Source organism: Carcharodon carcharias, chromosome 9 (assembly GCF_017639515.1).
Source record: "Carcharodon carcharias isolate sCarCar2 chromosome 9, sCarCar2.pri, whole genome shotgun sequence".
In the NCBI taxonomy this organism is placed as follows: Eukaryota; Metazoa; Chordata; class Chondrichthyes; order Lamniformes; family Lamnidae; genus Carcharodon; species Carcharodon carcharias.
This window is the reverse complement of record NC_054475.1, coordinates 33,242,422-33,267,342: the sequence shown is the minus strand read 5'-3', so window position 1 is coordinate 33,267,342 and position 24,921 is coordinate 33,242,422. Positions and strand designations below refer to the sequence as shown.

Sequence of the window (24,921 nt, the reverse complement as noted above, 5' to 3'; positions counted from 1 at the left end):
CAGCTGAAATGGCCGCACTCCTAACTCCTTTCTCACTGATTTTAAACAGTGAAGCTCCCGACTCCCTCTTCACTGATTTTAAACAGTGAAGCTCCTAGCTCCTTCCTCACTGATTTTAAACAGTGAAGCTCCCAGCTCCATCCTCACTGATTTTAAACAGTGAAGCTCCCAGCTCCCTCCTCACTGATTTTAAACAGTGAAATGTACTCTTTTGTGTGAGAATGCATCATCTTGGAGACTCAGTTGAATATGCCATTTTTCTGTCCATTTTCCAGAAGCATATGATTTCAGAGGATGTTTCAATGGTTCCTAAAATTCAATTAATCCACTATATCTTAAGTAAATTTAAATAGTTCCATTAGTTACTTTAAACAGTAACTTCAACAGGCAGAATATCAGTCAAGAACCCATGTTCACCATCTCTCCTATCTCAACGTTAGTTGCAGATTCCATGCGAGAACTTTATCAGGCTCTCAAATAATTTTTATTTGTTTCCAGTGCAACTTCTTGTAACTTCTGCTGTAACATTTTCCTGGAGGTTCAATCATGTGACCTCTCACCTCCAACCATTTGCCCGAGCCAAAAGGCCTTGTTTACCCCAACTCCAGTATTTTTAGAACTAATAAACAGATGTGTTCAATGAAAAAACCCACAAAAAATATTTTTACACTTCTATGATTTTTCTCCTGAGTTCCTCATAGCAGTTTTTTGGAGAATTTCTGAAGACTCCAAGTAATCCTGCAGGGTTGATAACCTATGCATTGGTGTGGAAAGTAGCTAAGCAGAGGTATATGTTTCCACACAGAAAGGTCAGTCATCACTGGGCATCATTCAATGACTGATAAGAGACAGTGCAGCCAATACATCGCCTACTTACATCTCTTGGTTATAGTTATGACTGATGCACGGGATTCAAAACCAGTGAAAAACTAAAGACTGACTAATTTTAAGTGGGGTTAAGTATAAATGTGCAGGCTTGATTGATGCAAAATAAAGAATTTTACACAAAAACATGGAGGTGTGCCAAAAATATTTAGACTCTTTATCTTCATCAATAATACCCTAAACATCCTATTGAATGAAACTGGCTTACACATGAGGACTAGATGCAGGAGCAAGTCATACAGCCCCTCAAACCTGCTCCATCATTCAATAAGATCATAGCTAACTTCTAGTGAACTCCATTTTCCCATTCTATTTGCAAAATCCCATAATATGCAAAAAATCTATCATGTGCAGTTTTGAATATATCTAATGGTTAAGCATGCAGTTTTCTGGGCATAGAATTCTGAGTCAATATATTTCAATTCTAAATGGCTGAACTCTTATTCTGAGATTATGACCCCTAAATTTACTCACCAGGCAGGGAAAACAGACTCCATGCAAGTATATTGTCAGGCCTTCAAAGGATTTTTATGTTTCCACTGCAATTTTTTTCAGCTACTGAACTGGGCAAAATCTTGTGTAGAAAGAGTGGGTTAATAGCTTGAGCATCTGCAAAATGGCTCTACCGATGACTTAGTAAATTAATTCACTGAGCAGCTAAGCCACACAACCAGGTAGATCTCAGGTTTGATACTTGATTATGTAGAGTGAGCTGAATTTTAGCTGAGAGTGCTACAATAGGCCTCATTGCTTCAGTGGAACAAACTGGCCAGGATCCTCTCATCACTGGGAATACCAAGTGGCACAAATTAGGCTTACGCTGTTGAAGTCACTGATGTTGAATAATGGCCAACTGGGCAAGGAGTTAACATTTCCAGAAAAGGGTCAGAAAGAGAAAAATATTACATCTGATAGCTGTTTATCTGTGTCATTCTTAAAAATGATACATCTATTCAGAACTCCCCATTGTACCAATCCAAGTTGTGCAAAGTGGCTGCACATTACACGTTACAGTGATGTATAACACAGTGCTATAAAACAAATTAGAAAACACTTTGAAGGATAGTCGTGCTTGATTTAAGGCACTATGGAGGCACACAAGGTTGGGGCATTGGCACCTCCTGGACGACATCATTGTCCGAGGCAGAGGCCTGAGGGATATGCTTATCACGAGGGCCATGAAGGGTTCAGAATGTTGATGGATGGATCATCAACTTGTACGCTCCGTGATGACCATCTGCCTGGCGCCAAGACACCAGAGGACCCAAAAAGCTGCATGGAGAAAGGCGAATGTTGCAGCATTGAAAGACCTGAGGTTGTGGGAAGAGTTCCAGGCTCAGTTGCACAGTGCACTGGAGCAAGTGCCTGCCACTGATGCCATTTCCATCCAAGCATAGTGGGATCAACTCAAGTCCCCTGTCCTAGACACTTGTGCACAGACTATCAGCTTCACACCACGACAGAACCAGGACTGGTGTGACGCCAAAGACACCACGATCCACGGTCTCCTTGAGCAGAAGTGAGCAGCCTTCATCACCTGGCAAAGTCAGCCATGCGAATGATGGCAGTGTACCTCCAACTGAAGGCTGAGGTCCAGTGACACATTCGAGGCATGAAAAACAACTGGTGGGTGGAGAAGGACACGAGATTCAGACAAAGCACTGGAAATACATGATGAATGGTAGGACCATGGGAAGTACCAGGGATCAGAGGGACCTTGGTGTGCATGTCCACCGGTCTCTTAAGGTAGCAGGACAGGTAGATAAGGTGGTTAAGAAGGCATATGGGATACTTGCCTTTATTAACGGAGGCATAGAATATAAGACAGGGAGGTTATGCTGGAACTGTATAAAATGCTGGTTAGGCCTCAGCTAGAGTATTGCGTACTGTTCTGGTATCCACATTATAGGATGTGATTGCACTAGAAAGAGTGCAGAGGAGATTTACCAGGATGTTGCCTGGGCTGGAGACTTATAGTTATGTGGAGAGATTGGATAGACTGGGATTATTTTCCCTGGAGTAGAGGAGATTGAGGAGGGTCATGATTGAGGTGTATAAAATTATGAGGGGCATAGATAGGGTAGACAGGAAGGGACTTTTCCCCTTGGTGGAGGGATCAATAACCAGGGTCATAGATTTAAGGTAAGGTTATGAGGGTTTCTGACTCTACCACCCTTTCAGACAGTGAGTTCCAGATTCCCACCACCCTCTGGGTGAAAACATTCTTGTTCACAGCCCCTCTAAACCTCAGTAACATTTAAGAAGTATTTGGATGTACACTTGCAATGCCACGGCTTACAAGGCTATGGGCTTAGTGCTGGAAAATGGGATTAGAATAGTTAGGTACTTGTTTGACCAGCATAGACTCACTGGGCCAAAGGGCATTTTTCTGTGCTGAAGACCACTATGACTCTATGACCTACACTGACCAGCACAATTTCTTCCAGGCTACCAAGACGATCTATGGACCCCGTTTGACTGGACAAAACACCTCTCAGATCACAGGACGGCTCCCGGCTCCTCAATGAGGACAATGCCATCCGTCAGTGTTGGAAGGAGCACGTCAAACTGCTCCTCAATCAGGATTCTACCATATTGGAGGAGACACCACAATATCCTTGGCGATCCACTAACCATCAATGAGCTTAAGCGGGCCATCCAACAGATGAATCAACAAAGTTTGCAGGCAAGACGGTATACCCGGAGAGGTCTACTAAGTTGGCAGCTATCAGCTCATGTCATGGCTCCAGCAGTTCATCCTCCACCTCTGAGACAAAGGGGGCATCCCCCAGAATCTAAAAAATGCGACCATCATTACTATTCACAAGAAGGGGGACAAATCTGATTGTGAAAACGACAGGGAGATTTCCCTCCTGTCCATCGTGGGTAAGATCCTGGCCCGCATCCTCCTGAACCGCCTTCATCCCGTCGCTGAGGAGATCCTCCTGGAAACCCAGTGTGGTTTCAGACTGTCCCAGAGTACTGTGGACATGGACTTTCTGGCTAGACAATCCAGGAAAAATGTCGGGCACAAAATCAAGAATCGTTCCTTGCTTTCGTCGACCAGACCACAACGTTTGATTTTTTAAATCATGAAGCTCTATGGATCGTCCTCCAATGTTTTGGTTGCCCATTGAAGTTTGTCACCATCCTGAAACTCCTGCATGACAACATGACCACCACGGTCCTGAGTGGAGGACCTGAAACTAACACCTTTCACATCTGGACCGGGGTCAAACAAGGTTGAGTGATTGCCCCCACCTTGTTCAACATTTGCCTGATTGGCATGATCCATCTCATCCGTGATGACCTACCACCTGGTGTCAGTATTCGTAGTATTCAGTATTGTCTGGATGGGAAGCTCTTCAACCTCAGTCACTTGCGGGCAGAAATAAAACTCACCACTGTGGACATCCATGACCTTCAGTCTGTGGATGACTGCTGCATGATGGCTCACTCTGTACAGGACATGCAAAAGACGCTTCAACTCTTCAACACCTCGTACAAGAGCCTTGGCCTGTCCTTAAACATCACCAAGACGAAGGTCCTTCACGAACCTTCCCCAGGCTAGTTGAGCATCCCCTGCGCCATCTACGTAGATGGGGTGGCTCTGGAATATGTGCACACTTCCCTTAGCTCAGCAACCACCTCTCCCAAGGGACTACCATCAATGAGGAAGTCCAACACCAAGTCAACTGTGCCAGCGCTGCCTTCTTCAAGCTGCGTCAATGTGTCATTGACAACAGGGGCCTTTGCAAGTCAACAAAGGTTTTGGTTTATCAGGCCATTGTGTTGATCACCCTTCTCTACTGCAGCGAAACATGGACTGTCTACTGACGCCACATTAAGATCTTTGAGCGCTTCCATCAGAGGTGCTTGCGTTGAATCCTGGGGATCAAATGGGAGGACCGGCGGACTAATGCGAGCATCCTCCATGAAGCTGCGTCTACCAGCATTGAAGCCCTACTCCTGAGAAACCAACTCTGATGGACAGGCCATTACATTGGGTTTCTCAAAAACCGCCTCCCTTAGCAGGTTCTCTTCTCACAGCTCCCCGTTGATCAACGCTCAAAGGGCGGCCAAAAGAAAAGGTATAAGGATACACTCAAGGTCGCCCTAAAGCATGGAGGCATTAACACCACTGACAGGGAGGAGAATGCTGCTGATAGCCTCAGCATGGCACCACCTGGTGCAAGCCACTTTGAGGCTCAGCGATTCAACAGCAAGGCAGAATGGCGGCGGCAGAGGAAGGAGAAGGAAGCCAACCCGGGGCTGCGATTTCCATTCCCCTGAGCAACAACGTGCCCCTACTGGGAAGGGCATGTGGATCCAGAATTGGGCTCTTCAGTCATCTTAAGTCTCACCAAGCCTGATGGATGTCATCCTCAATTCTGATGGACCGCAGACATGTTACAGTGATGTATAACACAGTGCTTTAAAACAAATTATAAAACACTTTGAAGGAGAGTCGTGCTGGATTTAAGGCACTGTCTTTGTAATAAACTGCCCTCTCAGACCTGAATTTAGAGTTTGGTTAATGACATAGACCAGCTAAAATCCTCCAGCCTTGTTAAATTGGATGTAATTAATTTTAACACAGTTGCATGTCATCTTATCCACAATTCTGATTAAATTAGAGCAACTTACTCTCTTCTTAAAAATCCATGGTATGGCAGGTGTTAAACTCAGTTTTGGAAAACTCATATTTTCCTTAGCAGCTTATAACTTACAATTTTTGTAGTTAGATATTGTAATTTACAGCAAGAGTATTTCCCTATTTTGAGATTATCCTTGAACTTACCTGCCATTTCTGCCAAATACTCATAAATTTCAGACAATATGAGCATCATGATTTTGTGTTCTTCAGCTTGGCAAAACTGGAAAAAAGAAAACTCACTAAATGAAATTAAAATATTAATAAAAATAATTCATGAAACAACATAAATCTAAAAATGAAAAAAGGCTAAACTAAATACTGTGAAAAGTTTTGTATTTTAACAAGTATATATAGATATGAGAAGAGTCACAAATTATTTAATTCAGCCTATCTTTATTCAAAAACAAATAAAGAACTGTTCATTAGCTCAGTTTTGCTTTAGACTGCAAACAACCTTTATGCTGGCATTCTGCACTGCACATCTAGTACAGAACAGTGACCTCCAGTGAGCAATTAATGCCATAGCCAAGCATCAGCATATGGATGCTCAACATTTTTGAACTACTTCTGAACATAGTGTGTGTGTGTATATATATATATATATATATCAGCATTATGAGTCTGAATCAGATTTTGCCTTAGGTTTAGATTATTCTTGATCTGAATTTGCCATGAAACATTACAACTGTCCAATGTCGGTAGGGAAGTCAAAATGTTAGAAAAAAATTATAGTTAAAACTCATCATTTACTCTCTCAAACTCTTCCATAATTTTAAGTTTTAACATTACTGTGACCAATAGTTTCTATCTTTTATATTAAGGAAATAGAATCTGAACAAGAATGGATCAGTGTTATCAATGTAAAACTTATGTATATGTTAAATTATAACCATTCAGAAAACATTCAATGTGCTACATTGATCACGATTTGCTAAAGGGCTAATTGTTCTTTTAAGAAATCAGATTGTTCCTGTACTGAGGAAGACAGAGCTCCACAGGAGTAATTGTTGAGAAGACTATGCAGTTCTACAACTAATTTGTTATGGGTTACCAGAAGGCATATTGTAATTATTTTGGTGACACTTAGATCTGGAAAATTAGTCATCCATCAATTCAAACCTAAGTTTTAAGTACAATTTTAATACAGATTGAAGTAAATTAATTGGAAACATAACCTTGCTTAAATACACTAAAAGATCCATGCATTTCTATTGTGCCTCCTCAATATTCCCAAAGCCTCCTGATATTGTGGAGAGGTGGAGTGTTTATCAAATTTGGATTTCTGTATTGAATTTTATAACAAGCTCCAGATCTTCCATCAACCAAGGGTCAATTAATTGTAACTAAAAACAAAATGGTTACTCACTGCATCTGTTTTACCGCTGCAATCCATTGGCAACATCTTAACTAAAATGAAAGAAAAACACCGATTATAAAATGTTGTAGACACACACGAGATAACTAAATACGAGTATCTAATCTGTTATGAAGAGGATTCCTATAAAAGGTTTCAGTTTGACATGTAGAAAAATGGTTAAAAAGCAGGTAGTCTTAATATAGCAATTCATGTTAATATCATTGCAAACAGTCATGTAGTCTTGTTTAAAGAAATATTCAGAATCAGCAATTTGATAGTACAAATGTTAAACAAGGATTCAGGATGAAGGTTGAAAAAGTGCTGAAATCTCAGAAATATAACAGGTATAAATTAAAAAACAATGCATGAAAAATTAAAAATTTATTAGCTGAGCCTTACACATTAGATTTCTTGAAAAAAAATCAGAGGGATAGTCCAGATTTAATTCCCATTCTGTACAGAACTAAATGATCCAAGCCTGAGCAACAGTGTTACTAATTGTGTGTGTGTGTGTGTGTGTGTGAGACCATGCATGTGTCGCGCTTGCGTCTGCATCCAATTATTAGAGAAGGGCCTGGGTACTGTTGGCTGTGATGACACCTATCATATTGATATTTGTCTTCAGTACATTTACAATTATGTAGCAATGCAGATGGCTACAATTCCTCATGAATTTTTTACCCTGGTATAAAGAGCATTTTTTTAAGTGACTGCTAATGCAATTGAGATACATTTTTGCTGCACTTAAAATTTTTCTACATTTTATACTTTTATGTTTTAAACTTATTTTGACCTATGTGAAAATTATTTTAAAATTACTTTGAAATTATCTTTATTGGAAACAAACTAAAACTACAATATTTACATTTACAAAAAGTTTGCTGCTTGCATTAAATTTCAACTTAAATAAACTAATTTCTTTAATTATTTCTCTTGAACTGAATTTACTCTTGCTTCTAAGAAGCTATAAATGTCCAATGACACAAACTAAACCTACTTATTACACAAGAAACTGTATTTAGCATCATTGGCAAAGTGCCTGGTAACTCTATCTTGAAATGGGAAAAACTTTGCACACTCTGTTTCTCAAACACATGGCACAATTCATCACCTGACTCAAGGACAGATGGGAGTGAACTCAAATGTGCCAATTAGTAACTTCATGACATTTGAAAAACTTTAAACAAAATGGAAAAGAAGTTCTTTACAGCAAAAGCTGATTTATTTTTTAAAACACCAGGTAGACATTAACCTGATAGATTAGACAAACAAGTGCCTGTCTAAATCCATTTGCATTATCCCAATGTAGTGTGGCTGCCCTGTATTTTCATACAAATGCACCAAAGCTGCATAGCATGCTTTTACATTTTTGTATCACCAATTTTCATCATTCCTTGGCTTAAGAATTAAAACACAAGTGTTATGCATATTGATATAACTAGTAGCTACATGACCGTTCACAGTAGACAGCAGCTTTTGTGGATATTAGTTTTTTCTACCAGGATGTATAATAACTATTAATATAGGAATTTTAGGAACAGGAGTAAGCTATTAAGCCCCTAGCTGCTGCTCTGCTATTTAACTACATCATGGCTGATCTATACCTCTACTCTATTTATCTACCTTTACTCTATAACCTTAACCCAACAGAAAATCTATCTTAAAAACTCCAATTGTTCTAGCATCCCAGCCTTCTGGAATGGAGTGGAGGTGGGAGAAAAGAGAGTTCCAGATTTCCACATCTCTTGTGTGAAAGTGATCTCTGATTTTGCTCCTAAATGGCCTAGCCCTAATTACAAGATTGTGTCCTTTTCTTGATTCCCACCGCCACAGGATATAGTTTCACCCTATCCACACTATGAAATCCTTTTAACATTTTAAACACCTCGATCACATCACCCTGATTGAATAAAAGCAGTCAAAAGGTCCTTCATTACTTATCTAAAATATTTACTACAAGATGTGGACATGCACCATCACTCACAAAGAAAGTGAGGGATTTATTGTGCAAAATGAAGTAACACTTTATCACCCTAATGGAAAATAAACACCCACATTTCATAAAAGCAAAATACTGCAGATGCTGGGAATCTGAAATAAAAACAGAAAATGCTAGAAAAACTCAGCAGGTCTGACAGCATCTGTGGATATAGAAACAGTTAACGTTCTGAGCTCGTATATCCCTTCTTCATAGCTAAAAAAGTAGAAATGTGATTAAATTTATATTGTTTAAGGGGGGTGGAGCAGGTGAAGCTGGATAGAAGGTCAGCAATAGGTGGGGGCTATGGAGAGATTGTCATGGACACAAGACAAAGAAGTGCTGCTTGAAGTGTTGCTCTTCTCTCCAACAGAATTTCTGTTTGTCTATTTCATCCTGTTCACCTTCATTGCTTTCCATTTCCCTCCTGGTGTTTGAAAACAACTTCAGACCATGAACTCTCTCCTCTATCTTCACCCCTTTTTTAATCCCTTTCTATAAATTTATTTTTTATTTACTTGTTTTTATTTTTATTAATTGTTTTATCCCCTTTTTTGCCCCCTAATCCCTTTACCTCAACCACCACCCCCAAAAAGGGCCATCTGTTACTTGTTCCATGTTGCTCTTTCACAGGGTGCTGACCCTTGTTCTGCTATTCACACATTCTGCTTTCTTACCTTTATGCCACTATCAGCACCTTCTTTATCCCTTACCATTGCCATTAACACTCCCTTTGTCTTGTGCCCATGACATCATTGTCAATCTCTTCTTAGCCCCCACCTATTGCTGACTTTCTATCCAGCTTCACCTGCTATGGCCCCCTTAAACAGTATAAATTCCATCACATTTCTACTTCTCTTTAGCTCTGAAGAAGTCATATGGACTTGAAACATTAACTATGGCCAGAATCTTTGGTCAGCGTGCCAACGCGTAAAATTATGCACGGTGACGTCGGGAGTGCATCCCAACATCACCTCGCGTCATTCAGAGCTTTAGTTTGACAGATGCGCAGCAGAGTCGGCTGCGCGCCTGCCGAACTGTCAAAGGCCAATTAAGACAATTTAAATACTAATTAAGGTTATTAACTGAGCTGCCCATCCAGCCTTAAGGTTGCCAGGTAGGCGAAGAACCCAGGCGGCCTTTGCATTTATCATGAAACCTCATCTGTGGGCGGGATGAGGTTTCATGAAGGCTTTAAAACATTAATAAAAATTTTCAATAAAATTCATAGATATGTCCCAGCTCATGTGACACTGTCACATGAGAGGACATGTCTTAAGAACTTATTTTTCCTTTATTAAAATTTTAAAAAATCAAACTAATCTCCCTAAGACAGCTCTGTGCCCCGACTCAGCCTCTGCTCCCGGCCCGCACAGGAAGCGCTCAGCACTTCCGGATGTGCGTCACACTGGACTGGTCTTAATTGGCCCGCCTATGTAAAACGGTGGTGCACAGCTGATCACGGGCAGCGATTGGCTGCACACCCACCCAACCCCCCCGATGGGGAGAAAATTCTCCCCTATATTTCTCCCTCCACAGATGCTGTCAGACCTGCTGAGTTTTTCCAGCATTTTCAGTTTTTAACCCACATTTCATGGTTAATCTTAATCTTCAGGAAGTCTGTTTGTCACAACAACCCTGCTGCTTTTGTCCCTACTGAATGAGACACATAATTATACAGGAGATGGGCACTCAAGTATTTATTTTTTTGGGCCACGTGGTGTATACTTTAGGGCCTTCGAGCCATATCATGGGTGGAATTTTACCACCCCTCGCAGCGGGGGTGGGGCTATAAAATGTGGCGAGTCATTCAAAAGTCCATTGACTTCGGAGGGACTGTAAAATCCCGCCGATAAAGTTTAAATTCATATTCTCAATAAGCTGTTAATATTACCAATTTTAGTCTTCTGATTTATTAACTAATGGTATTAAGAACAGACCTTTGCAAATATCCAGGCACGCAAATTTCAAACAGTACAAATAAATGAATAAGAAATATAAAGATAAACAGGTTTATCTGCAGTTGCTACACTTCTAACGTAGGATAGTGGTCTACTGATTTTAATATGCCTGTAACACAAAGAGGCTACAAATCACTATATAAAAGAGGATTATTCTGTTTCAGTACCATGATGGAGAGGAAATTCACAAGGCATGGAGTGAGTTTCAGAGAACAGGACCAAGATGACTGAAAACTCTGCCACTAAATGAGGAATTCCTGGAGAAAAGGTGAAGCATAGAAAGTGCTGAAAGTTAAAGGATCGGAGCGCTTCGTGGGTGGTTACAGAGATGGAGTGAAGTGAGGCCATGGATTGTCAGTCGAACCCGCAGTGTGGCTAACTTAAGCATGCTGGAAACCACATATATTTACACACAGGGCCCTGTCCTTTGAAGACAGAAGGAACTGTCTAACTTTGCACCTTTTTCATCTGAACAAAAGCTCAGGAAAAGTCATTCCCTGTTTCATTCCCCAGGGCAATGCCTTGACCAATCAGTCGACCTGCTCAGTTTGAATTTGAACAAAGCTGGGCATCTAATTGCTCCATGCTGCATTCTCTACGGCAACACTCCACCAATCAGAGTCCACTTTCCTACCAACCAGCACTCTCCTCTCATGCAGTATAAATTGTTGTTCCCCCATTACAGTTTGGTAATTTCTTGCAAGTTATTTTGATGAGTGAAAGACAAAAAGCTTTGGTGATAGCATGGCTTTTTTTCAGTAATACTCAAATGTGAATTTTTTGTATTGGGAGACAGTCAGAGGACAGGGTGGTGAGATCCAGTAAGGGTTAATTTTGGACATGGTAAAAGAGTTACTTTGGAAGGTCAGTAAGGAAACTGTTCAAGGGCTGATATACTGATAGAATGAGCAAGGGAAGGAGTGATGTGGCCAAGATGGACAAAGTTGAGACAGTAAAAATAGGCTGCCTTTGAGATATATAGGATATGAGTTTTGAAACACAGATGTATTTAAAATTTTTGGAAGCAGAGGACAGGTCTTCTCTTCAGGGAAGAATACTGAGAGATTTGAGAAACAGTCCTAGGTGTTAATATGCACGGATAACAAAGTCCATTACCAAATCAGAAACTGTAGCTATAGCTAACAAAGTATTGAGTTGTATTAACAGAACCATTCTGTATAACTTGAAGGACATCATTTTGTCACTATACAGGTCACTGGTCAAACTGCATCTGGAGCAGTGTGCCCAATTTTGATCTTACCACATGGTGAGTGATATAGTGGACTGGAGAGGGGAGCTACAACATTGTTTCCTCACTCAAAAAACTTCAACTACTCTGATGGACCAAGGTCCTTGGTCCATTCACTTTACAGCAATGCAGGTTCACAGGTATAGATTTTTTCTGTTTATTTATGGGAAATGGGCGTTGCTCACTAGGCTAGCATTTATTGCCCATCACTAATTGCCCTTGAGAAGGCGGTGGTGAGCTGCCTTCTTGATCCGCTGCAGTCCCTGTGGTGTAGGTACACCCATAGTGCTGTCAGGGAGACAGGTTCATGATTTTGACCCAGCAACAGTGAAGGAATGCCGATATATTTACAAGTCAGGATGGTGAGTGGCTTGGAGGGGAACTTCCAGGTGGTGATGTTTCCATGCATCTACTGCCCTTGTCTTTCTTGATGATAGTGGTTGTGGGTTTGGAAGATGCTGCCCAAGGAGCCTTGATGAGTTTCTGCGGCCTGGGTGGTATCCCTATTGATATGTTTCAGTTTAACCAATTCAAAAGAACCAGGGGACATGAGATGAAATGATCCAAGAGTAGAAATAAACTTCTTTTCCCAGAGAGCAATGAGCTTCTGGAATACATTACTGTCTGGTGGTGGGTGCTGACTCTTAATATACCTTCAAGAAGGAGGTGACTGAAGGAGATATTGCATCATTGCATAAGAAATAGGAGTGGGCAATTCAGCCCTTTGAACCTACTCCACCATTAAGATCATGGCTCATCTTCACCTTCCTGCACTATTCCCCATATTCCTCTATTAATCTCTATCTTGAATAGTGTATATTTAGATAACGCAAGGTCCAGGTAGTCTCCTGGACTAGTTTCAATTGTCTTAAAGGGTTTGAGAAGAATTTTCCAGAATCTTTTCTCCCTTATTATCCTTGAGTTTTTACCATTCTCCTGGAGAGGGGTTCGGGAATTTGTATTTAGTCATAAAGCTCTGGTCATCATGGTTTGGGACAGGATTAATGCAGCAGCTAGATTTTTCCTGCCTGTCAATTTCTGAATGCAGGAAGCTCCCAAATTTTAAAATTACACCTCAACTGAGTCAAATGACATTTTTGTTTTGCATATATTTAATCTCTCAGTATTTCTCATAATGTTTTTTGTACTACCATCAAAAGCTGTAAACAAAACATCAAGATTAGTTACTTTGAAAAGCAACATGTGTACTTACTATTTTCACCTATGTCTTCTTCAGATCCTTCAAGCAACCCTAAGGTTTTGACACAGATTAACCCCGCTAGAACAAGACAAAGGACAATAGTGGCCACCTGGAGAAATCGTGACAGGTAAAACTCGAATTTATCTAGATGATTCTTAGGTTTCTGCTCTCCCTGTTTGGAAATCCCAGCAGCAGTTTGTCTTGTGTAGCGTTTAGTTTCAGACAAACTATCAGACTTTCCTTTGTAATGACTGTCAGAATAGAGGCTGCCTGAATTCCTCATATATCGATCTGAATACAAGCTGCTCAATCTTCTTGTATATACATCTGAACTCAGGCTGTCAGATTTCCCTGCATATCGATCTGAGTATGAGCTGTCAGATTTCCTTGTGTATGGATCCAAACTCGGGCTCTGATATTTCCTTGTATATCGATCTGAACTCAGGATGTCAGATTTCCCTCTATATGGATCTGAATATGAGCTGTCAGATGTCTTTGTATATGGAGCAGAATATGAGCTGTCAGATTTCCTTGTATATTTATCTAAATATGAGCTGTCAGATTTCCTTGTATATGGATCTGAATATAAATTGTCAGATTTCCTTGTATATGGATCTGAATATAAACTGTTATATTTCTTTGTAGATGGGCCTGAATAAAAGATGTCAGATTCTTTTGAATATGAAGAGTCACACGGACTCGAAACGTTAACTGTATCACTCTCCGCAGATGCTGTCAGACCTGCTGAGTTTTTCCAGCTATTTTTATCTTTTGAATATTGATTTGAATCCAGACTCTGATATTTTGCCGTGAATCGATCTGAATAGGAGCTGTCAGCTTTCCTGGTAAATGGATCTGAACTCAGGCTGCCAGATGCCCCTGTATATCGATTTGAATATGAGCTGTCGGATTTCCTGCCATAGGGGTCTGAATAAAAGCTGCCAGAAATCCCCGTGTATCGAGGCGAACTCAGGCAGTCAGATGTCCCCTCGTGTCCGTCAGCCACAGGATGAGGTCGATCTGTAAAGTAACCTGTAGAATGTGTGATAGGAGGCTCAGGGTCGGCCTGCTCGCGGTTTAATTCGGCCCTGGTGCTGTTGACGAAGCCGGGCCTCCTCCTCCTGGCCTGCTCCGGCTCCTGCTCCTGCTCCGGCTCCGGCTCCGGCTCCGGGGGCGGGCTGTCCTTCTCCCGCTGCCAGAGGCTCTGGCGACTCCGCGGCGCCCGGCTGCTCTGTTCTTTCTGACTCTTTTCGTACTGCAGCTGGTCTAATTTTTTTAAGTACAGGGACCTGGTGCTGTCGGTGATGGGCCCGGCCGTGTAGCCCAGGGCCTTCAGCTCGCGCCGCAAATCTTTATCGCTGACTGTCGACGCCATTTTCCACCTAGCCGGCAGTGAGCATGCGCACTAGGCAGAGCTCCAGGTTGGCTATTGTTCAATGGGTGGAAGGGCTGAGGCTTTTGAGGGTAAATGGACGCAAATCATTGAAGGTGGTATATGACCGCTTGAGAAAGGATTAATAAGGTGCACAGGTTCCTGGGCTTTAGAAATACATATGGTACATACGAATTTGCAAATGTGACGTGGGAAAAAGGTTTTTCATACGACCAGTGGTTCGTGTGCATTCTGGAATGCACTGCCTGAAAGTGTGGTGGAGACAGGTTCAATCAAGGGATTCAAGAGGGCATTAGATGATTTTTTGAGTAGAAGCAATGTGCAGGGGTACGGGGAAAAGGCAGGGCAATGGCATTAGGTCATAATGCTCATTTGGAGAGCTGGAACAGACACGATGGGCCAAATGGCTTCCTTCTGTGCAGTTAAAATTCTGTGATTAGGAGCAGGAGAGGCTTGGCCCCTCGAGCCTGCTCCGTCATTCAATAAGATCATCTGAATGTAACATCAACCTCACATTCCTATCCACCCACAAAAACCTTTCATCCCCTTGTTAATCAAGAATCTATCCAGTTCTGCCTTAAGAATATTCAAAGATTCTGTTTCCACTGCCTTTTGAGGAAGAGTTCCAAAGACTCACAACCCTCCGAGAGAAAAAATTTCTCCTCATCTCTGTCTTAAGAGTGACCCCTTATTTTAAACAGTGACACCCCCTAGTTCTAGATTCTTCCACAAGGGGAAACATCCTGTCCGCATCCGCCCTGTCATGACCCGTCAGGATCTTAAAGGTTTCAATTAAGTCACCTCTTTTCTAAATTCCAGTGGATACAAGCCTAACCTCACCAGCCTTTCCTCATAAGACAACCTGCCCATTCCTGGTATTAATCTAGTAAACTTTTTGTGAATTGCTAACGCATTTACATCTTTCTTTAAATAAGGAGACCAGTACTGTACACAGTACTCCAGATGTGGTCACACCAGCTGTACAACTGAAGCTTAACCTCCCTACTTTTGAATTAATTCCTCTCACAATAAATAATAACATTCTTTTAACTTTCCTAATTACTTGCTGTACCTGCATGCTAACCTTTTGTGATTCATGCACTAGGACACTCAGATCCCTCTGAATCTCAGAGCTCTACAATCTCTCACCATTTAGATAATAACCTTCCTTTTTATTCTTCCTGCCAAAATGAACAATTTCACATTTGCCGACATTATACTCCGTTTGCCTGATCTTTGTCCAGTGACTTAACCTATCTATGACACTATGTAACCTCCTTATGGCCTCTTCATAATTTAATTTCCTACCTCTCTTTGTGCCATCAGCAAATTTCCCAACTATTCCTTTGGTCCCTTCAACCAAGTCATTTATATAAATTGTGAAAAGTTGAGGCCCAAGCACTGATTCCTGTGGCACACCATCCTGCCAACCAGAAACAGCCCCATTTGTACCAACTCTCTTCTTCTTGTTAGCTAATCTTCTATCCATGCCATATGTTATCCCCTACACCATGAGCTTTTATTTTCTGCAATAACCATTGATGTGGCACTTTATCAAATGTCTTCTGGAAACCTAAGTATAGTACGTCCACCAGTTCTCCTTTATCCACAGCATATGTGACTCTTTCAAAGCACTCCAATAAATGATTTCCCATTTACAAAACCATATTGACTCTGCCTAATTGCCTTGAAATTTTCTAAGTGCCCTTCTATAACATCTTTAATAATAGCTTCTAACCCTTTACCTATGACAGATGTAAGGCTAACTGACTTTCCTGCTTTCTGTCTCCCTCTCTTTTTGAATAAAGGAATTATATTTGCTATTTTCCAATCTAATGGAACCTTTCCGAATCTAGGGAGTTTTGGAAAATTAAAACTATTGCATCTGCTATCTCACTAGCCACTTCTTTCAAGACCTTGAAGTCCATCTGAATCTGGGGATTTGCCAGCCCGCAGCCCCAACAATTTTCTCAATACCACTTACCTGGTGATTGTAATTTTCCTGGGTTCCTCCCTTCCTTCCATTTCCTGATTTACAATTATTTCCAGGATGCTATTTTTATCCTCTATAGTAAAAACTGAAACAAAATACCTGTTCAATTCATCTGCCATCTCCCCACTTTCCATATCAATTCCCCAGACACACTTTCTATAGGACAAACGCTCACTTTGTTAACTCTTATTTAAATATCTATAGAACCTCTTACTATCTGACTTTATATTACTTGCTTGCTTTCTCTCATAGTCTAACTTTTCCCTCTTATTAACCTTTTTGTCAATCTTTGCTGTTCTTTATATTCTTTCCAATTTTCTGACCTGCCACCTATCTTTGTGTAATTATATGTTTTTTCTCTAAGTTTTATACTGTCTTTAACTTGTTTAGTTAACCACAGATGACAAGACCTCCCCTTGTAATTTTTCTTTTTCATTGGAATGTATATATTGTGTATTTTGAAATATCCCTTTAAATGTCTGCCACTGAACTTATATAGACATATCACTTAACCTCATTTGTCATTTCACTTTAGCTAGCTCTGCTTTCATACCCTCATAATTGCCCTTTATTTAAGTTTGAAATAGTAGTCTTGGACACACTTGTTTCTCCCTAAAAATGAATGTGAAATTCAATCATATTATGATCACTGCTACCTATGGGTGCCTTCAAAGAACAAAGAACAAAGAAAAGTACAGCACAGCACAGGAACAGCCCTTCGGCCCTCCAGGGCTGCGCCGATCATATTGCCTGTCAAACTAAAACATTTTGCACTTCCGGGGTCCGTATCCCTCTATTCCCATCCAATTCATGTATTTGTCAAGCTGCCTCTTAAACACCACTATCGTACCTGCTTCCAACACCTCTGGCAGCGAATTCTAGACACTCACTACACTCTGCATAAAAAACTTGCCCTGCACATCTCCGCTAAAGTTTTCTCCTCTCACCTTAAATCTATGTCTCCTAGTAATTGACTCTTCCACCCTGGGAAAAAGCTTCTGACTATCTACCCTGTCCATGCCACACATAATTTTGTAAACTTCTATCAAGTCGCCCCTCAATCTCCATTGCTCTAGTGAGAACAATCCAAGTTTCTCCGACCTCTCCTCATAGCTAATAACGTCCAGACCAGGCAGCATCCTAGTAAACCTCCTCTGCACCCTCTCCAACGCCTCCATATCCTTCTGGTAATGTAGCGACCAGAATTGCATGCAATATTCCAAGTGTGGCCTAACCAAGGTTCTATACAGCTGCAGCATGACTTCCCAGCTTTTATACTCAATACCCCTGCCGATGAAGGCAAGCATGCCATATGCCTTCCTGACTACCTTATCCACCTGCGTTGCCACTTTCAGAGACCTGTACACCCAGATTCCTCTGCCCATTGATGCACTTAAAGGTTTTGCCATTTACTGTATAATTCCTACCTATTAGACCTTCCAAAATGCATTACCTCACATTTGTCTGCACTAAACGCTATCTGCCATTTCTCTGCCCAAGTCTCCAACCGATCTATATCCCATTGTATCCTTTGACAATCCTCTTCACTATCTGCAACTCCTCCGACCTTAGTGCCATCTGCAAACTTACTAATTAGCTCAGTTACATTTTCCTCCAAATCATTTACCTATACTACAAACAGCAAAAGTCCCAGCACTGAATCCTGCGGAACACCACTAGTCACAGCTCTCCATTCAGAAAAGAACCCTTCCACTGCTACCCTCTGTCTTCTATGACCAAGCCAATTCTGTATTCATTTTGTCAGCTCACCTCTGATCCCGTGCGACTTCACCTTCTGTACCAGTCTGCCATGAGGAAACTTGTCAAAGTCCTTACTGAAATCCATGTAGATAACATTCACTGCCCTTCCATTGTCGATCATCTTTGTTGCTTCCTCGAAAAACTCGATCAAGTTAGTGAGAAACGATCTCCCCTTCACAAAACCATGCTGCCTCTCACTAATACGCCCATTTGCTTCCAAATGGTAGTAAATCCTGTCACAAAGAATCTTCTCCAATAATTTCCCTACCACTGACGTAAGGCTCAACGGCCTGTAATTTCCTGGATTATCCCTGCTATCCTTCTTAAACAATGGAACAACATTTTCCTCTGGGACCTCACCTGTACCCAGTGAGGATACAAAGACTTCTGTCAAGGCCCCAGCAATCTCTTCCCTTGCCTCCCTCAGTACTCTGGGGTAGATCCCATCTGGCCCTGGGGACTTATCCACCTTAATATTCTTCAAGATGCCTAACACCTCTTTTTTGATCTCAACATGATCCAGGCTGTCTACACACTCTTCCCTAGACAAATTGACCGCTAAGTCCTTCTCTTTGGTGAATACTGATGAGAAGTACTCATTTAGTATCTCTCCCATTTCTTCTGGCTCCATGCACAGATTCCCACCTCTGTCCCTGAGTGGGCCTACCCTTTCCCTGGCCACCCTCTTGCTTTTTACATATGTATAAAAGGCCTTGGGATTTTCCTAAATCCTCGTTGTCAATGACTTTTCATGACCCCTTTTTGCCCTCCTGACTCCTTGCTTAGGTTACTTCCTACTTTCTTTATATTCTCCACTGACTTCATCTGTTCCCAGCCTTCTAGCCCTTATGAATGCTTCCCTTTTCTTTTTGACTAATCTCACAATATCCTTCGTTATCCAAGGTTCCTGAAACTTGCCATACTTATCCTTCATCCCAGCAGGAACGTGCCAGTCGTGAATTCTTATCAACTGACGTTTGAAAGCCCCCCACATGTCAGTTGTTGATTTGCCCTCACACATCCGCCTCCAATCTAGATTCCTCAGTTCCTGCCTAATATTGTTATAATTAGTCTTCCCCCAATTAAGCACCTTAACCCGAGGACTCCTGTTATCCTTATCCTCCAGTACTTTGAAACTTACTGAATGATGGTCACTTTTCCTGAAATGCTCCCCTACTGAAACTTCGACCACCTGGCTGGGTTCATTCCCTAATACCAGGTCCAGTATTGCCCCTTCCCTAGTTGGACTATCTACATATTGTCTCAGGAAACCCTCCTGGATGCACCTTACAAATTCTGCACCATCCAAACTCCTAGCACTAAGTGATTCCCAATCATTATATGGAAAGTTAAAATCACCCACCACAACAACCCTATTGCTTTTCCATCTTTCCAAAATCTGCCTACATAACTGTTCCTCGATCTCCCACCGGCAATTGGGAGGCTTATAGTAAACCCCCAACAGTGTGACTGCACCCTTCCTATTCCAGAGCTCTACCCATATTGCCTCGCTGCATGAGGCCTCTGAGGTGTCCTCCTGTCATACAGCTGTGATATTCTCCTTAACCAGCAGTGCAGCTCCCCCACCTCTTCCACATCCCTCTCTATCCTGCCTGAAACATCTAAGTCCTGGAATGTTTATCTGCCAATCCTGTCCATTCTTCAACCAAGTCTCCGTAATAGCAATAACGTCATAGTCCCAAGTACTAATCCAAGCTCTAAACTCATCTGCCTTGCCTGTTATACTTCTCACATTGAAACAAATGCATTTCAGACCCCCAGTCCCACTGCGTTCAGTAATTTCTCCCTGCCTGCTCTTCCTCTTAGTCCTACAGGCCATATTCACTAGTTCCCAGTCATTTATTTCACCTGCTGATCTATCGCTCTGGTTCCCACCCCCCTGCCATACTAGTTTAAATCCTCTCGAGTGACACTAGCAAACCTCGCAGCCAGGATATTGGTGCCCCTCCAGTTTAGATGCAACCCATCCTTCTTGTACAGGTCCCACCTGTCTCAGAAGACATCCCAATGATCCAGATATCAGAAACCCTCCCTCCTACACCATCTTTTCAGCCACATGTTTAGCTGCACTATCTTCCTATTTCTAGCCTCATTGGCATGTGGCACAGGGAGTAATCCTGAGATTCCAACCCTAGAGGTCTTGTTTTTTAACTTTCTGCCTAACTCCCTGAATTCCCGCTGCAGGACCTCTTCACTCTTCCTGCCTATGTCGTTAGTACCAATGTGTACCACGACCTCTGGCTGTTCTCCCTCCCCTTTCAGAATGTCCCATACCCGATCAGAGACATCCTGGACCCTGGCACCAGGGAGGCAACATACCATCCTGGTGTCTCTTTCACGACCACAGAAGCGCCTATCTGAGCCCCTGACTATAGAGTTCCCTGCTCTTCTGTGCTTTGACCCCGCCTTGCTGAACAACAGAGCCAGCCGTGGTGCCACTGCTCTGGCTTTGCTGTTGTTTTCTCCTGATAGGCCATCTCCCCCAACAGTATCCAAAACAGTATACCTGTTAGAGAGGGGGACAGCCACAGGGGATTTCTGCACTGACTGCAGAGGTCACCCATCTTTCTGTCTGTACCTTGGGTGTGACCACGTCTGCAAAACTCCTGTCTATGGCGCTTTCCACCATCTGAACGCTCTTAAGTGCATCCAACTGCTGCTCCAATCGATCCATGCGGTTTCACTAGGAGGTTATCAATTAATCCTCTCATTGCTCAATACCAGGTCTAGTATAGCCTGCTCTCTGATTGGTTCTAGAATATTCTTTCCTAAGAAACTATTCCGAAAACATTCTATGAACTCTTCATCTACGCTACCTTTGCCCATCTGATTTTTCCAGCCTATATGTAGATTAAAATCCCCCATGATTATTGCTGTACCTTTCTGGTAAGCCCCCATTATCTCTTCTCTTATATTCTGTCCTACTGTATAGTTATAATGACATGATATTACATTACATTACAATGTACACCACTCACACAAGTGACTTTTTGCCTTTATCATTCTTCATCTCAACCCAAACTGCTTCTATAAACTCAGGTCATCCCTCTCTAATGTGCTAATACCATCATTAATTAACAGAGCCACCCCTCCACCTTTTCCTAACTTCTTGACCTTTTTAAATGTCACATGGTAACCCTCTATAAAACACCGGTTCAGCTTCAGCTATCCAATTTCTGAGCATCCAACTTTAGGCGATCTGAAGGTATAGGAGAGGGTGCAGAAAAGATTTGTGAGTATGATTCCAGGGATGAGAACTTTCAGTTATATGGATAGATTGGAGAAACTGGAGCTGTTCTCCTTTGAGAAAAGAAGGCTGAGGATGGATTTGATAGAGATGTCCAGAATCATGAAAGGTCTGCAAAAGCATTGGCAGAATGATTGAGTACCAGCAGACACTAATTTAAAGCTAATGATGAAAGAATCAAAATGTCAAGAAAACAAGAAATTGTAATATTTTTCTTTTGGTAATATCACTGTCACATTTCTTATGTACTGGAAGATAGGCTGTTGGGGGTTGTAAGAATGGTAATTGGAGTAAGAGACAGTAACGGTGAGAGTCTAAAACCAACAGTAAGAAGTGGTTTTGCTATGTGAATGAACCCAAGAGGAATTTCAGTCAGAATTTTACATACAGCAACAACAGGAGTAGTTTTGAATTGAGTTGTTTTAGTTCAAAGGGGGGTGTAAAGTAGGTTGTAAAAAGTGTAAGGTAAAGATAGGGTAGTTTATTTTTTTTTAAAGCCTAAGAGTTAGAGTGAAGAAATTAGTTTAATCAATTCTGGGAAGAAAGCATTTCTGAAGAGACTGGGTGAGACAATAGAGAGATCAAAGGGAAGGAATACATTTAAGGAAAAGCTGAAGCCTATGTGGGATAGCTGTTTAGATCTCCTGTTTCAAGTTTCCCTTTGGGATTTGGGCAACTTGGAATTTACCATCAACCATGCCATAACACAAAGGCAACATAAGGAAAAACTTTTTTTACACAGAAATGTACTTCCTGAAAGCATGGTGAAGGCAGATTCAATTGTGGCTTTCAAAAGAGAATTGGATAATTACTTGAAGGAAAAAACATGCAGGATTGTAGGGAAAGGACAGGGGTGTAGGACTAGCTGAGTTGTTCTTTTGGAGACCCAGCATGGACACAAATGACCGAATGGCTTCCTATGCTGTAACCGTTCTATGATTCTTTGATCTAATTACTTTTTGAGGGATCTTGGGAAATGTTTGTATATATAAGTATTCTCCAAAAAAAATCACTCAATGTGAAATACTTCGGGACATTTCGGCTATTTAAAAGAAACTTTTTGCTTCTGTATTTTGTTGTTTTATCATATACATTTGTTTACTTACCCTAATGACCAGTATATACCTGTAACTTAATCTTGGGGTAAAAGGGAAAGGGGTGATGAAGAGAAAAGGGTCATTATTCCTCTGTTTATGGCATAAAATGAATGTCTGAGTTTTCATTTTCCTGAAACAATCTGTGCTTTATTTTTATTTCAAGCACCATTGTATTGGCTGCCAAGGCAAACTTATGCTATTTCAATTATTTGGTGGAGCCTTAGGAAGCACAAAAATTATGAGGGTCGAATAAAGCTGAGGATCATTAATTCCAATTGTGTGAGATAGACACGCTGAAGTGTAAGCACTGGCCTACTTTATTTAAATATATCTGCTTCATACATTGCTACAGATAATAAAGAAGTCCTGTAAATTATACCAAACCTAAAAAGAATTTTGCAACAACATGGTAGCACTTCACAACATTGACTGCACTTCAAAAGTACTTCATTAGCTATAAAGTGCTTTGGTATATCATGTGGTCATGAAAAGCACTATGGCTTTCTTTTTTCTCTTCCTTTGTTAGTGAAGACTTCTTGACTCATTTTCCAATGCAATACTTGCCTCTGCTGAATTAGCATGTCCCAGGTGACGTAGCAATAGGGACGATACAGTTTGTTCTTGCGTCTCTCAGTTAGCAATAGTGAAAACGAAACTTACTTCTGACTCTTGATTGGTGCAGAATGATCCTTACTGAGAAAGTGAGGGTGTTTGGATATTGGTGAAGGGATAGAGGAGGATTGGGCTCAGTTGTGATGCCCTGACCCCATACTGGAATACTTACTAAGCTCATAGGCAGAGGAGAGATATCAGAAAGCTGCTTGTGCCCCTGGAATCATGGCCGGGATTCTGTTGGGCTGATGGGGATCTCACCCACTGGCTGGAGAACTGGCAGAGAACCCACCCCCCCATCAGTTACATAGGGAAGGCCCAATGGAATCAAGTGTCCTTCAGGCACTTAATTGGCCATCGTTGGGATTTTCCCCGCAACTGAGATCCCTGTGGGTGGAAGCCAAAAGCTGCCTGCCAATCAGAGGCCAGCGGCTCCTCATGCCACCAGCACCAACAGGAGCAGTGGCAGCTGGCAGCAGTGCACCCACCAGAGGCCCAGGACTATTGTGGGATCACAGACCAAAGGTAAGTGAAGGCTGGATGGAGATTGCGGATTGGAGGTCATGGGAGAGAGGTACAGGGGAGTCGGAGGTAAGGGTAGAGGGTGGCTTTCAGCAGGCCTTCCCCCATTCCTGGTGCTGGGTCCCTTGGTCAGGCACAGACTGTCTGACAATGAGGGGGACACAACCTCCGAACCCCACTGGCAAACAGGCAGACTTCAGAGGGTGCAGGATTAAATGGGTGTGTTCCCCATTTAATCCCTGAGCCACCACTAAATTGCGATGGGCTCAGGAACAATGGGTGTCAATTAGCTCACGAATGGTAGAGACTTAGGAAGCACAAAAATTAAGAGGGTCGAATAAAGCTGAGGATCATTAATTCCAATTGTGTGAGATAGACACACTGAAGTATAAGCATTGGCTTACTTTACTTAAATATATCTGCTTCATACATTGCTACAGATAATAAAGAAGTCCTGTAAATTATGCCAAACCTAAAAAGAATTTTGCAACAATATGGTAGCCTTTCACAACATTGACTGCACTTCAAAAGTACTTCATTAGCTATAAAGTGATTTGGTATATCATTTGGTCATGAAAAGTACTATGGCTTTCTTTTTTCTCTTCCTTTGTTAGTGAAGACTTCTTGACTGATTTTCCAATGCAATGCTTGCCTCTGCTGAATTAGCATGTCCCAGGTGACGTAGCAATAGGGACGATACAGTTTGTTCCTGTGTCTCTTGGTTAGCAATAGTGAAAACGAAACTTAATTCTGACTCCTGATTGTCGGCCCAGAATTCTGTGTCAGCCCCCCCCGCCCTCCGACTTAATCGGGGGAGGTTTTGCCACCGCCAGGGGACTGACTTGAGGCCTCTCCCGTGTTAAATGGGCCCAACTGCCATGTTTCCTGCCGCAATGGGCTGCATTAAATCTAGCCCCATATCTCAGCATGAGTCACTGTTTTCAGGACAGAAGGGAAGAATCATGATGGGGAAGTGTTAAGACAATC

At 41.8% G+C, this 24,921-nt stretch overlaps 1 protein-coding gene and 1 long non-coding RNA gene across 2 annotated transcripts in view; one reads left to right on the top strand and one right to left on the bottom strand.

The window, feature by feature from the left end:
- The window catches only part of LOC121282130, an 82,134-nt gene extending 68,747 nt beyond the window's left edge, over positions 1-13,387 (top strand). Inside the window, exons 2-3 of the long non-coding RNA XR_005943997.1 lie at positions 11,003-11,106; positions 13,325-13,387. This is a non-coding gene — a long non-coding RNA (uncharacterized LOC121282130). The remainder of the gene's footprint in view (positions 1-11,002; positions 11,107-13,324) is intronic.
- The window catches only part of LOC121282129 (LEM domain-containing protein 2-like), a 31,126-nt gene extending 16,462 nt beyond the window's left edge, over positions 1-14,664 (bottom strand). The window contains exons 1-3 of the mRNA XM_041195623.1: positions 13,301-14,664; positions 6,909-6,949; positions 5,687-5,762 (exon numbers count right to left, since the gene is read on the bottom strand). Coding sequence (XP_041051557.1) covers positions 5,687-5,762; positions 6,909-6,949; positions 13,301-14,663 — 1,480 coding nt within the window. The 5' untranslated portion in view covers position 14,664. The remainder of the gene's footprint in view (positions 1-5,686; positions 5,763-6,908; positions 6,950-13,300) is intronic.
- Positions 14,665-24,921: the final 10,257 nt, after the last annotated feature.